Genomic DNA, 16,691 nt, shown 5'->3' on the forward strand with positions numbered 1-16,691 from the left:
CGCTAAATACCGTGGAAATATTCCGATGAAAGGAATTTAATCCGGGACAAAATAATGGCTCATCGTTAAATATTCATGGCTTAAAGGTGCATCGGAGATTGGAATTACGTTTGAAGCTTTTGGTGTTTCATTTGAGATTATGGCGGATATAAAATGTTGCAGTAGACAAATTACTTAGCAGCACAAATATGTCTCGTATTTAATAGGAAAGTGGGTACTTAAATACTTTCCTACTTAATAATAAATCTTTTATTTTATGTACAATTTTTTTAAATCTATCTAGCTAATGCTTAGAGTATATTCACTCTGGTTAAGACAGAGAGTATCTGCCTTTCTGGTAAAAACTAAGAGTATCTACCACTCTGGTTAACATTGCGAATACCTACTACCTGGTAATACACAGAGTGGTAGATGCACTTTGGACAATACTGAGAGTATCTACCGCTCTGGTTAATACTGAGAGCATCTACCACTCTGGTTAAAACTGATTATCTACTAGATTAATGGTGAGAGTATCTACTACTCCAGTTAATTATATTCTACCACCAAGTAACATAATTATTTTCTCAAACGCTCTACTTTCATTTAATCCACCGTTGTAGCATTTACTTAAAGCAAACACTGCAGTGCAGAAAACACCAACAAAATCCACAAACCCTCCAGGATTAGATGAGGAATTAATCATTCATCGGCTCTTTTGTTCCGTCGTAATACAGCCCCGTAAACCCTTACACGCCTACAAGCAAAGGGATGCTGTGGGGTGGTGGAGGGTGGTGGAGGGGCCGCTGGCAAACATTGCCAGGTTAATTGAGTTGTTTTTCTCGGGGTGGACGACCATCCTGGACAGTCGGACAGACAGTGGGAGACGTGCTAACTGATGGAGATTGCCGCCCACTCGGTTTTGTATGGGAAAGTTTGGCGCCCAACGTGGGGCACAATGTTAGAATGATTATATTATGGTATGATTGTTGAAATAAAAAAAATAGAAGATTTCTCGTTTAAGATACCAAATGTTGTTATTTATTCCAAAAATGGAAATAGCAAAGTATAATATATACAGGGTGTCCGGGAGTAAATTGCGCTAACTTCAGGAGGTGATTCTACATGATGGTAGAAGTAAAAAATATAAATCTCCATGTAAAAAACAATATATTTCCATTGAAGAATATCTATTTTCCCATGCAAACAATTCATTTTTTAAACCTAAAAACTATCATAAAACATTAAAACCCTGTATAAATTGACACCCTGTATATAAATATTTTATTGTGAATACTGCACAAGAGTGCTCCTAACCGTCTGAAACCAGTGAGACTGTGACATCCGCAATTTAGTTATGTTGTAAGGCTGCAGGTAGTCGTTTTGGAAATGGGGAAGAGTAAGGTGGGGTTTTACCTGGATATACAGATCTAGTCACCAAACACGGCTAAAGCCATTTCAAGCAACGATTCATTTCAGAATGATGGTCTTACACCAGGGCGATACTGATAATATCTTCCACTCCCAAACGTGCCGCAAGTATACTTTACATATATTAAGGGGATACCATAGTCTAACTGGCTCCAGACGGCTGAAATTTGTTCGTGAGTGTGGAAGACTGAAAAATAAAAACTTACCTTCAAGAAAATATGAGCGTAAACTATTTAAAAAGTTTTTATTTCATTAGAAGCATTTGATAAAATTTCTGTTTATTCAATTGTCACAGTTTCCCTTTGATTAATTTTTCTCTGACATAAATTTTTTCTCAAAATAAATATGAACCACTTTTGCGTTTAAATCGACCGTTTCTAGACTCGGTTTGCCAAGCGATTTGTATGCTTATTGCCTATATTCGTAGTGATATAAGGCATACTGAAAATATACACATTTTGACCTGTGTATTGCTGTTAATCCTGATATATTATTTTATCGCATTCAACAAAGTTATAATATTCCGATGTACTCTATGGCAACTCGGATAGGAAAAATCATTTTCCGCAATAACTGTCTGCCTACTCCGGGGTTGCGTGACAAGACGTCACTAATCATCTTATTCCAAACAATTGAATGGGGGAGAGAACAGCAAAAGAACAATAGCAAGAACAAGAAGTAGCCAAAAGAAAAATTATTCTGACATGTTATTAGATTTATAGGACGGAAATTACCGCTTGCGGTTAAAACCCTTAACACGGCAAGGGTTGGGGGTTTAGAACTCGGCTAAGTGTATGAGATGTCAGACCTTAGAATTTATTCAGATGCAAATGCTGTGCGGGTTAAATTGTACGAACCCTTTCAAATGAAGGGATTTTAATATATTACTTTTAACAAGCTGACACCTGTGAACACTGATCTTTGCCACAGACGTGTATCTAATACCAAATTCTGACATTTGCCAAACATTCTGATGGTAACAGGCAATATATCTTACCATACGACTGTCTTTATTTTTCTCATACGTAAACAAATATTAAAGTTATATTAAAACACAAATAACTTTGTTTACCTCACTTTAATACATATAACCTATACATGTTTCATGAACAAAGTTCACCTCATCAGGAGCAAGTATATACTAAAGTCAAAAAATGAAATATAGATTACAATTGAACAGTGAAAGAAGGGTAAAACAACTCCGCCCACTCTTACCCCTCCCCCCACTCGATGGTCGAGTGTTTTAAGACGCCTGTTCCGGTAAGGCAAGAGATCCTGGGTTCGATTTCTAGTTGCCACCGTTATCTTTTTTAAAATTTTTCCGTATCTATGTATTTTTATGTGTTCTACGAGTATTTCAAGTTTCATTTACATTTTTAGTACCATCTTCTGCTCAAAAAAAAAAAACAAAATTAAAAACATGAATAAATTAAAATAAATGTTCGTCCTTCAGGGAGGTCTTTGCATCGTCTGCATCCATCGCTCATGCAAAAACTTTTTTTATTAATTTGACATTTTCTTATTCTCAGATGAAAAATCTATTCACCCGAATTTTTCTAAGCCAATTAAAAATTCACGAAAGAAACTCATTAAAACTTATTTTTGCTTACCAAAAACACACTTTGCAGTGTGTCAATTCTAGCTGTATTCCCGGGTGTGATATTATTTATAAAAATAACAGTGTCTGTGGCAGGCGGGCGGCGTAGATTTGAATTGTGTACAAATTTACAGTTTTATTTCGAGATTGTTGAAATTTTTCACGACATTTAAAAAAATACGTGAAATATATTTTTTAATAAATTTATAAAAATGGCCGTCGCGGAACGAACACTTTGCGATTTGAAACATCGAAATTGATTTTCATTGAAGGAAGTGAAAATTTAAGTAAAAAAACCTTCTTTTAAATTTTTATAATTAAACAATTATCTTATTATTATTAAAATATAAAAAAATAAATAAATTACAATTTTTAAAAAATTGTCATCATGTAGAATAGGTCCATGCTAATTTTAGTGAGAATAGAAGTGCAAATATATCGCACAGAGTTTTGGCGGCCGGGCGGAAAGAGCCGACGAGTCACGAGGCTGGCCGAATGATTTTGAAAGAGCGTCGTCCCGTCTTGGTTCGCTTGCTACTAAAGAGTCGGTATTATCTCCCTAGGTGTGCTAAAAGAATTTCACATCAAAATCTCTTATCTACTATAAAACCTTATCCAAGTCCTATAAATAAAAGATGTAACGGTGCGGAATGCGTACCAATTTTAAGGGTAGATTACTTGACACATTTTAACAATAGTTACTAAGCTATGACCGTCCGAAAAACGTTTAATTTTGTTGCAAAATAGCTTTGAAAACCCCATTTTCATCCCAGCAATTAATCTGCTTTCGAAGCGTAATGAATACACGTCGGCAATCACCATTGAATATAAAATAACGGTTTTTTCATTAGTCATCGGTAATCACTAATCGCAAAGTGAGTGGATTAAAGCACAGTTGTGAATAGAGTCGCGATCATATTAGCCCCTTTAGCGGCAAGAACGTTCGTGTTGCAAAGGCATCAATTTATCTTTCAAATTGTACAACTATTATTCAAAAGCTCCGTACTACTTGCTAGACATTCACTTCTCCTACAATGGTGGATTACAAGAGCTTCAAAAATACTTGATGTATCTGCAAAACTGTTTTGTAAGAGGTTATTAACTCTTCAGGCCTCTTGCATATTGACCATTATATTTCTTAAAGATGCTGCAAAAAAATCAGAGAATTTTTGTGTATTTCCGATTCTTAATAAAATCCAAAAAAACCTCTTAGAAAGTTCTTAAATCTAATTTAGAAATAAATATACATAATTTTTTTTAAATCAAACAAAATTTTTATACAATAAAAGATATAAATTTGTTTTAGACCACTTAAGAAAACTACTTAGACCACTAAAAAGAAAAAAAAAATATTAAAACTTTAGTTTTAATACTCTCCTGACGAAGGAAGGGTGCTTCCGAAACCGGTAGAGTACAATTAAAATTAAAGTGGTCTAATACAAATTTATATCTTTTATTGTAAATTATGACGAGCCACAAAGTAAATGCTTATTACAAAAAGTTTTATAAATTACTCACCTTGCATTTTTTTTTCTACACACAGAACTAAAATTACTGATAAAAAAAGACAAATTTATTTAGCATTACAAACATTACACAATAAAAAATTAACAAAGGTTTTTTTTTCAAATTGCAGTCGGAACCTTTAGTTTTGTAGACATGTATATTTTAATTATTCTGTGGTTAACTTCTATATCTCTAAATAGTATAAAATAAAGTCGCTATCCGCGTCTGTCTGTTTGTGCGATTTCGCTCTCGTAAACTACGCAATAAATTTTCACTATCATTAAGTGAATTTCTTCCGAAAGGTTTGTGTATTTATTTATTTATTAATCTTAAGTTAGCTCACATCTTCGTGTGTGCTAATAGTTTTATAAACATATAAACATGTACATTGTTTGGCAAACATAATCTTTCTTTAAATATTTCACTAAAGTTACAAAAAAAGAAACATTAATAATTGAGATAGACATATTTTCTTAATTCATTTTTGAACTTATTAATATTTTCTATCACAGCAATTTCCTTCGGGATTTTGTTATAGAGTTGAACGGCCTGGTACATCAGAGATTTTTGGGTGCTTGTTTTTTTTCTTGTTGGCAATCTAATTTGCTTAGAATTTCTCGTCCCGTTTCCGTGTATCTAGTTATTGTAATTTATTTTTCTTTTCAGTTCCTTAGACATCATCCCTAATTTAATTTTATGTATAAAAATAAGTACATTCAAATACACAGTTTGCTTCACCGTCAAAATATTCAGCTCCTTTAACATGTCTCTTATCCGTGTGTATATGTTGCGCTGTATTAAGTAAATTTTTAGTATTTGTAAAGTGTATTTGTATATAATACATACATTTTATATTTATTTTTGTTTTGTATTCAAGTCTGAAAAAAATATTTTTATGTGTTTACATTTCTAACCCTGAGATAAACCTTGTGAGATACATCAAAATAATGTACTATGGAATCATATATCTTAAAAAGGCCTACAAAAAGTTTGTGACGGAATATGTCTATCTCTTAAGAGTCGTAAGCATAACCCTCAGTAACGCTGGGTATACGTGAGCTAGTTTAAAATAAAGCTTGGTGTTTTCTCTTTCTAACAACGTTTTGTTCAAATTTCTAACAATGACGGTAAGGAAGACATGATTTTTATGAGAAAAGCGAACAGATTGACTCGGGTAACAGCTTTTTGTTCCCAAAACAGAACAAATTAAGCCTATATTCGCTGCCTATGTGAGTAGCGAAAAACGTCTGCCGGGTATAAGTATTAGCTTTCGCTACCAGCGCTAAACTAGAACCCCGCCTCGTGTACGCAATACCCTTTCGCTGGTTTTGCGATTATTATCGCTTTCCACTTCAATATTAAGATGCTCCTTTACTGATCACGGGTGATTATAGTGTATGTATTTATGGGTGGCACGATTGTGACTGACTAGACGCAAATTAACAACGCTCCACTACCCATGGCAGAAGCGAAATCCGCCTAGGTTTGAACAGTGAGTCGAATATATATGTTTAAATTAGCAATTTTAGATCGTTTTAAAATCTATAATTAAATGAAATTTAACATTTTTAGTGCGAAAATCCAAAACTACATAATTATATTTTGCTCATTTATAAAAATATTTATCATATTTTTAAATAGAAACAGCCTTATGTCTTTTTTATGCTAGAAAAGAACAAGCAGTATGTATATTATACAATCGTCTAATTTAAATAGTCATACGACTTGTAAAGTCATATTTTTACAGTTACAAGTTTGAAATTCACTCTCATTTTCACTTGAATTTTCATTTCGAAAATAAAATATTTTAATTTATTTGTTTAATAAAAACAAACAGTAAACTGGTTACAGTGATGAAATAATTTACAGATATTAAATATTACAAGATAACCTATTATATGTGATATGTTTCCTTGTAACGTCTGTGTCGTGTATTTGTAGTAATAACCGGGCGACGTGCAAAGTGTATAGGTGTGTGTTTTTGTATGAGTGTGTGTATATACATGTATGCGTATTGAAGAGTTTATATCATTGACACGATGCTCCTTTTAAATATGGGCAGTGAATTCGAAAAAATTTCGACAAATAAAATTGCATATTTCATAATATATGTCTTTTTAATTTACAACTTTTGTTACATACGTTCAATTAATAATATTAATATTTAAAAAACAATAATAATGTACTCTAAATGATTTATACATTATTATTACTCCTTTCGGAAAAATAACTCTAACTTTCACGGTACAATGTTTTACGAAAAAAAAGTGGGTCATGACAGAAACGATATTGTAAATTTATTTATTTTATATATGTTGAAGACAATGACAACATATTATCTGATAAACCCCAACATACCGAAAGCTCACTCAACTTGCATAACATCCATGTGGTAGTAAATGATGTTGTGACTTTTATCAAACAGCTGGATACCAGGTCAAATTCGGGGCCAGATATGATTCCCTCAATATTACTTAAAAACTGTATTCATGTTCTAGCTCTTCCTATTACTATAATTTTCAATTTATCCTTATCTACAGGTTGTTTTCCTGAAATTTGGAAAAGTAGCTTTATAACAACTATTTTTAAAAAAGGAGATAAATGTCAAATTGAAAATTATAGACCCATATGTATTATGTCATCACTACCTAAACTTTTAGAAAAGATTATATTAAGTAAAATCATGCATCAAATTAAACCAATTATATAAACATTTCAACATGGTTTTATGCCAGACAGATCTACGTCATCTAACTTATTGCTTTACGAAAATTTTATTTCCAATGCACTGTCCAAGGGTCTTTAAGTTGATACAATTTATACTGACTTTAGCAAAGCCTTTGATAATGTTTCTCATCGCATTTTATTGGAAAAATTAGAACACTTGGGAATAAGCGGCAACTTTCTCGAATGGCTTAGAAGTTACTCATCATACAGAAAATTATTTGTAAAAATTACCTCCACAACTTCTTACACTTTTTTTGCCTTAAGTGGGGTCCCCCAAGGTTCCCACCTCGGACCAATTCTTTTCCTTACTATTTATTAATGACATTTCACTAATTTTCGATAATATTCACTTTCTTCGATCTAAAGATGTTTAAATCGATCGGTAATTCTTCTGATTGTTTAACTCTACAAATGAACTTTAATAAACTTTATGAATGGTGCATCGTAAACAAATTACATTTTAATATAAACAAATGCCAAACGATCAGTTTCCATAGATCTAAAACCCCTTTATTATTCGACTACTCAATTAACAATGGCAATCTCAAAAGAGTCTTTAAATTCAATTACCTTGAAGTTATTTTTGACTCCAAATTACGCTTCTTTAATCACATTAATAGCATTACCAGTAAGGGATTATAAATGCTTGGATTTATTCTCAGAATCGCTAAAGACTTTAATAGCATAAAAACTATAAAATTACTCTACACGTCTCTGGTTAGAAGTCAGGTTGAATACAATTCAACCATTTGGTGTCCTCATTTCAACTCCCATTGTTTACAAATTGAAAAAATTCAAAATAAATTTTTACGTTTTTTTTAATTTCAAAATTGGTATTAATATTATTGAAATCAATTATGTCAATTTACGCAGTAAACTTAACTTATCGAAATTATCTGAAAGACGAAAAATATTTGATCTCTTTTTTTTATATAAAATTGTTCATTCAAGGTTGGACTGCCCTGACACTATAAATTTGCTATCTTTACATATACCTGCAAAATATACAAGACGGAATATTTTATTTTACAACAATAACTTCGCTACGAATTCTGTGTTAGAAAGAATACATAGGCTGGGCAATGAACTAAGTGATGTCGATGAAATATTTAATTTAAACTTCAAAACATTTGAAACCAAATTAGTCCACCATTTATTAAATGTAGATAATGTATGAGAAATCATTATATTTTATTTCGATTTTCTATTGTTTGTTTTATACTGTTGTTAAAAATGAAATTTGTAATTGTTATGTACTTAAAAACCCAATAGGGCGTCAATAAATAAATAAATACATTAAGGATCCTCCCCATGAAAATCTGTGCTGAGGGTGTTCTCGAGATTTTTATATATTTGTTAATTATTGAAACAGTTTTGTGTTTATTCTTCCAATGTCCTATTTTAACTGGCTTTTCCTTTTGACCCTTTCCTAAAAGTATAACATTGGAAGTAACAAGAATTAAAGAAAACCCAGTGTTATTCATTTGTTATTAAGCCCCCGCATTCACAATTTCTACCGATTTATAAAAAGTTTCTCTTTAACTCTTTAACTTCCAAAAATTATATAAAGGAGTTTTCAATAAGAGGTGTTATTTTGATATTCAATCGTAAAAGATCAATGGTTTCGTTGCTTGTGTGGCACGTAGCGCCGTTTAAAATAAAAATTAAATTAAACGTTGTCCAGATCAATACCATCAAATTTCAGCCATCAAAAATCATTAATCATCTCTTGATAGCGCAATCCATTCACCGTAACTGTTGCTCAAGCCTCATTTTCGAAAAAGTAAGATCCAATGACTCCGCCGGACCATAAACCGCACCAAACAGTCACACGTTGAGTATAAAGAGGCTTTTCAACAATAACTCTTGGGTTTTCCGAGCCCCAGATGCGACAATTTTGCTTATTGACGAAGCCACCGAGGTGGACATGGGCCTCATCACTCAAGATGATTTGCATTTGATTCACTCAAGTGAATTTTAATAATTTCAATGCGTTGTTGAAGCGTGTATCGTTCCATTTGTATTAATGGCGTAGTTTCTACTTGTCAAATGTCAAAAAATGACAGCTTCAAAAGTAACATCTACCGAAATAGCGGGCTATTCAAAATAACACCTCTTATTGGAAAATCCTATATTATGTTATTTTTGAAGATAATATCTATACATTTGTTATGCCGAAACGCAACTTCAAATCAAAATAAAAAAAGTAAACAACGAAAATATTTTTAAAAACATTTTGTTCTGTAATTTAATATGTTATAGTAATGAAAAAAATCACAGTGCATCCTTAAATACAAGCAAAGCATTTTTCGAGAGGTTTTTGCATTATTTCGAAAGAGTCGTGTTTTATTATTTTTTTATGATTCGAATTTTCGTTGTAATTGAGAGTGTTTGTCATTTCGCTGTTCCTATCAATAATCTAGTGAAATATTCATTAAATACATAGAGCTATAATTAGAGGTGCTACTGCGTACTAATATCTCCTTGAAACTTCTTCCACTATGATAAGCGGTGCGCGTATACCGGATTCGGTAGTTTTAGTTAGAACATCGGGAGAGTTGGGGCCAGTTGTAGATAAAAAATAGAACTTATTTTTCCCTTCATCAATGTTGTATTATTTGTCAAAGGACAAAGACAAAAATATAAATATACAAAGACAATAAGAAAGACAAAAAATACCTATATTTACTATGATTAATGTTAAAGTTGCTACTTTATGTTTAATTTTGTGTTTTTTTTCTTCTTTTTTTTTGTGTATTCTTTCAATTATGTAGGCACGTGATTATAGAGTTTAATTACGTATTACTTAACCCTTAAATGCATGATTTATTAATTTTTCTGGAAAAAAATATATTTTGTAGATATTTACATACATATGCAAGGAAATATAAAGGATTTTTTTTTGTAATTTTTTAATGATATTTGATTAAAAAAAATTGTTGCAGATTTACAACACCATGTATTTAATAAAAAATAATATAAACAATTTACGTATGAAAAAAAAAATAAAAAACCTAAAAAAATTTCTCAAAACTAATAAGTTTACCGGAAAAATACGAGTTCTTGCATATAAGTATTGTACGAATCTACTTACCTAAGAAAATCAAATTAATAACAGCAAAACCAAGCTGTAATTCTAACCTCCAACCAATTTTCGAGAATCTTCACTTTGTTGAAAAAGTGACATTTGACATTCGCGAAAGAAAAAAAAGGTGATGCCACTCGATAAAATATATTACCGTGAACTTGATCATTCTAAAACGGCATACATTAAGTATACACCAAAGAGTTAAAGGTGGTTTGAACGGTATGTTGCCGTTTTGCAACAGTATGCATTTAAGGGTTAAAATGTATTTGTCTGCGGATGATATGATTTAATGGGATGGGTGTAGTTTGTTGCAGTTATGGATATTATTGTTGATTGATTGTTGACGAGGAAATATAAATATTACATTTAAGGAAGTGAAGTTTTGCAGATTTAGTGTAAAATTGTCTAATTTATTTTTATTTATTTACTCACTCGTTTTATACGCCCACGGGGCTTTTACATTCTGTACATTGAAATTTTACAACTTTGTATATAAGGGTTATAAACAATGGTTGAAAAAATAATTTCTTACATTACAGTGGTTTAAAATTGATAAAAAAAATATTATGAACTGAAATTTTCAGAAATAATATCTTGACATCAAAAAAATTGTTTAAAATTTGTTTTAAAAATCGAATTTGTTACATTAAAAATATCGACATCACTATTATATTCATTTGAGAAACTATTTAGGCCAAGAATTGGCAAGTAAGCTTCAAAATTTGTTTGTAAATGGTGACATTAAAATAGGTCCTTATGACTAGTTTTTCGAGTAGGTACTCTTAAATTGACCATACTCAGTTAAGTATCGAACTCTAAATTTAATAAAAAATTGAAAATTAAATCAAAATCGTTCTTTATTACAATTAAATAATATATGTACACACGGGTGAAAACTCATTACAGCAGTTGTAAACATGGATTACTGACATACTTCTTAATCCACACAATAAATTTTTTGTTTACAAAAACAAATTTAACATTATATTTAAGAATTTCAATTTGATAATCCGTGACTGTAACCAGTTCACAAAGTAATCAAAATACTGAAAAAATAATATCAATTCATTTTGCGCTATTTAAAAAATGATTAGCTAATTAATATTCCCATAGTAATGAAACTATTCGTATTAGATATTCATGGATTTTCTTTGTAGTCAAATTTCTCGCGGTGTGTTTCCGAGTTCACAGCTTGCGTGAGGATATTATTTGCAGCAGATGCAGATTATAATTTGTTACTAAGCCCCCGAATTCCCAATTTCTATCGATTTATAACAAGTTTCTATTTTACTATTTAAGTTTTTAAGTTTAAAAAAAATACGTATGTTATTTTTGAAGATTAATTATATGAAATTCCCTTGATAGATAAAAATCGCAAAGTAACCTCTAAACAGTATTAAAAACCCGTTTTGTTCTGTTATTTAATAAGTTTTTAAGTTCCAAAACGAATGTATCTTATTTTTGAAAATAAAATCTGTACATTGTTATGCCGAAACATAAAAAATATGAAATTCCCTCGATAGAAAAATAATGCAAAGTTATTTTTATTAAAAACAGGTTTTGTTCTGTTATTTAATATGTTATAGGCATGAAAAAAATCACAGTGGATGCAAGTAAAGCATTTGTCGAGAGATTTTTGCTCTATTTCAAATGAGTCGTGTTTTATTAAATATTTTCACAATTTTTGCTAAATTATTAACGTTTTTTTTATATTAGCTCGCTCCCTCTAACATTCGTATTTACATAACTCCCTTTAAAACCATATTATTACATTTAGTAAAGAGGCCTTACACACATGAATTAATATGATTTTCCATTTAATTTCTGGAATTGCTGTATTAGCAAAACTTATTATTTTGATTTGTTACAGTAACATCCGACCATAAGACGAGAAACATATTATTAAATATTTACGGCTTTAAAACTCTATAGAATGATCTTGTGTTTATTGAACTGGTCAGGTTAATAATGAAATCTTTTCATCGCGTGGAAATATCTTCCTTACATTTCAAAAAAAAAAATCGCAGTCAAATTTTTGACGGGTTGTTTCGAAGAAATTCAAATGAAACACTGTCATCAAATGTAACACTGTCATCAAATGTAAAACCGTTATCAAATTTAACACTGTCATCAAATGTAACACCGTTATCAAATTTAACACTGTCATCAAATGAAGATTCAGCGCAGTTTTGTTTTTGATATGAAACATCTTTTGGCAAGCCTAGGGGGGTAAAAACAACTCTTGTTTCACTAAAGTGGCAAGACGGGACGACGCTCTTCCACGGAACGAAACTCATTCGGCCAGTCTCGTGACTTGCCGGCTCTTCCAGCGCCAAAACTCTCCTCACTAAAATTGGCAATGGATCTCTTCTAAATGAAGATAATTTTTTAATTTGTAAAATATTTATTTGTGTATATTTCAATAATAATAAAATCATTGTTTTATTACCAAAAATATGAAGACTTGTAATATTTTATTTTCACTTCCTTCAATAAAAACTACTTTCGTTATTTCACTTATTGACAGTTGACAGGTCTCCGATATATCCTAAGTCCATTTTGAACAAATTTTTACCAGCAGAAGAGTTAAGCATATTGTTAAGCTTGTCCGCTAATCACAATTTGATGGAAAGCTGAGACGCACCCATAATCGGCATTGAACGGGCACCTTTTTAAATATCTAAAAACAATAAGGCGCTGAATAGCAATTTGATTACTACGTCATACGTTAATTTCGGTGAAAAAAATGGGCCTAACTGTTTTTTTGTTTAAATTTATAATTTGACAAAATAAATTTGCCAGGTGATAAGGTGTAAAAAACTGATAAAACAGATGGCAGGATATTCGAAAAATTTATGATCAACATCTGCCCTGATGATGGACACTGTAACGTTGTCCGAAACTTTGGCTAAAGAAGGAGTTAGCGCAACACGGCAAAACACCCCTAAAACAAATAACAAAAATACTTTTGGCCGTGAAAATCTTAAATCATAAAACAATTCAGCGTCACGAAACACAGTAGGTACATTTAATGAAATAATGCCACTATTCTTGAAAAAAATTAGTGCAGTTGATCGGAGTTCGATTTTCGTCGGTGGCATTTTTTAAATTTTAATTTTATGTCCTGAATATTTTATATGCTAGACTTGCACCGCAGTGGAAAGGATGGATTCATACTCCATCACCCCTGGACCCATTTACCCCCATATTCCTACCCACCCCTTATGCTTTTTCCTTCACAGAACTTTCTCTCCTTCCTTTCCCTAAAAATTCCCTCCATTTAGCATCCCAAGGATGACATAGGCCTTAAGGGATTTTCTCTTCACGGCTGTGATTTTTCACGGGTCTGCGCTCCTTAATAAATTAATAAGAATGTAAATAGGACAACTTACCGTTTTTATTGTAATATCCAGAATTGTGCTGCGGCTGCCCGGGACCTAATTGCGACCCGTTCCTCTGATCGTCTGGACAGCTGATCTGCCCGTTGGCATCGACTGACGCCATGCTGCCTGCTGACGTTACACTCAACAACACTCGACGCAAACTCAACCACACTCAACCAACACCAACACAACTGGGTCACAACACTTCACTGGTCTTTATCACTACTGTTTTACTTGTTGCGCTTATTTAGAAAGTTCTGAAATAAGAGAAATTTATAAATTAATTATTATTTTTAGTTTTAGTATAGTAATAACTCTATTGGTAGCCAATTCCTTTTGGAATGCTATGGCTTATAATACATGTCGTAGTCGTCTTTACGAGATTGATCAAGATACCACACAGCAGAACAGATGTTCTAGCACAGCTAAGATTTCTAAAACAGCAGATAAGTCTAATTACTTTTTTTCACAAACTATCTTCCAAAATGTTCAAATTAGAAATCCCGTAGATATCCTAAATGAATGATTAATCAGTCTTACAGTGAAATATGATTTAAGATTTTCACGACCAACATTATTTTTGTTATTTGTTTTTGGGGTGTTATGCCGTGTTAAAGAAGAAGTTAGCGCAACACGGCAGAACACCCCTAAAAACAAATAACAAAAATAACAACAAAAAAGTCTTACAGTGAATTGAATTATAAAATATTAAAAATATTTTCAGAAATACAATTTTGACCACCGTAAAAGAGTTCTAACTGCTTGGAGCCAGCGGGATTATGACATCCCAAATAGGGGTTCATTGAAGCAGAAAAGAGGGAGAGGGGATAGATGTGGGTAAGAATACATTTTGAACTACCTGGCTATTCAAATCTAGTCACCAAATACGGCTTCAGTAATTTTAAACAACTTTTTTATTCTGAACTAGCTGAACCTCGCCACGCATTGCTGTGGCGCAGTCTGTCTGTGCAGATAGAGGAACAATAGCGCGTGTTGCTTTTGCGTCCAACAGATGGCGCTGTTATGTAAAAAAAGCATGTATGTTAAAAAGATGGCGTTGTTTTTTAAAAAAAAGCATGTTTTTACCTGTCATAGGTGACATCTATATATTATTTAAAATAGTATATAAAAACACACGCGTATTCGAATGTAACTTTGTGTCAAAATTTCAAAGCAATTGATGAAGAACTTTCGGAGATTTAAAATGTTGTTTATACAGAAATAACAGTAATCACCATAATAATTGCAACTACCGCCTATTGAATAACTACCACTCTGAAAAGGGGGTATTCATTATGTCTAGAGGTCAACTCATTTAGCACCTTAAAAGTTAATAATGTGTGAGAATAGGTTACCTTCAAAAGATTTGTCAGCAGGTAATTTTAAATGTCTTCCCGGAAACGCCAAAATGAAAGTACAAAATTTTTGCTTAGCAAGAGTAGGGGCGAAAATGCAAGAAGAGTCAAGGCGTGCCAAGAAGAGTCAAAAAGAGTCAAGAAGAGCATAGAAGAGTCAAGGCGTACCAAGATAAGCCAAAAAGAGTCAAGAAGAGCAAAAAAGAGCCAAGAAGATCCAAAAAGAATTATGAAGAAGATGGACATAAAAAAACGCACAATCAATTCCTTTTTTCCTGTCCATCCTAAATCCCAATATTGGCTTATAAAGTTGCCATATATACCAGTCAATTTAACTCCAACCTCCTTCGCAAACTCAGAGCACGTGTTCCAAGTCCTAATAAATCAGTACCCCCTGGTGTACCGGTATCACCAGGACAGGAGTGCTCCTGGCTAAGGTTGTAAAACTCAAAAATTTAATTATGTGAAAATTTCAACTATCCATTTTGAATGCCAACAATTTAATCTTGTTATTACCGAACAATTTAATAAAGTGAATATTATCTAATTGTCACGGTTCTTAAAAAAATTGCGCCTAGAGAGTTTTATATAATACGATACATCATTTTATAAAAATATGTTTCTTTATATTTTGTACTGGAATAAAAATACCGAAAATTCGGTAAACGAGAATTTCGGGGAATAGTTATTAGAATTAAGTAGCAGGGGAGGGGGTTATTTCTGACAAAAACGACGCTGTATAAATTATCCAATCACTTACGAACCATTAACGGCATAATTAAAAAACCTTTTACTCGAAGGTTCGGGTACAACCGCAGAGAGCTGACCTCCGAGTACCGGGATGGGTGATTGCTTTAAATACCCCACTACGTAAGCTTATATAATAACGGTCTTTACTCATTTAAGGGGAATTAATTTTAAAAGCTTTTCAATATGCTTATATATGTATTAAATAATATATATTTATATAAATACTAACTCTGTGGTAATTCTCTGTTTTTAACCCCGGATAGCTAACGTGCTTTTGTAGTTCAATAAACTAACCATTCGACTTTTTGACGAACATTGTGAACAGGGATTACACATTTTTGCCCGTATAAAAACTAAAAACTCTCAAAAAACGCATACACTACATTATTGCATCAGTGATTCACTCCAATATTGTATTTGTATACCTTTTTTGAAAGAATTGAGCTTTTATACAGGCAAAACCATTTATTCATATTCATATTGCGTATGTACGGGCGCAAACAAATAATTCGTCTTCGTATTTTAAAGCGTTACTTGCAAAAGTGCATTTTCATAAAATAATTAAATTAACGCCATATATATATGACAAACTCGTATACATACGCATAGATTATAACGTACGTTACGTATACCTAACAACATACGATATCAAAATGTATCTTTATTCGAGTATCTAAATCACATATCTTAAGTGGCAGTACCTTTAACAAAAAAAATCCATTCACTTTTCCACACTAAATACAGAGATTGGGAAAAATGTATTTTTTCTTTGACGTTGTCAAGAGAAAAGACATAAATCAACGATGAAAGTTCAATTACTTATTTATTTGGTAGCGCAAGTTGAACAAAATCATTGAAACCATTGAATACAAAAT

The 16,691-nt window shown here is 31.9% G+C and overlaps 1 protein-coding gene across 1 annotated transcript in view; it reads right to left on the minus strand.

Annotated features, from left to right (window-relative positions):
* Positions 1-16,691, minus strand: part of LOC149410399 (uncharacterized) — an 892,605-nt gene that overhangs the window by 751,027 nt on the left and 124,887 nt on the right. The window contains 1 exon segment of the mRNA XM_089648756.1: positions 13,721-13,968. Coding sequence (XP_089504882.1) covers positions 13,721-13,832 — 112 coding nt within the window. The 5' untranslated portion in view covers positions 13,833-13,968.

This window comes from Hesperophylax consimilis, chromosome 28 (assembly GCF_061612785.1).
Source record: "Hesperophylax consimilis isolate HC1 chromosome 28, BYU_Hcon_1.0, whole genome shotgun sequence".
Classification (NCBI taxonomy): domain Eukaryota; kingdom Metazoa; phylum Arthropoda; class Insecta; order Trichoptera; family Limnephilidae; genus Hesperophylax; species Hesperophylax consimilis.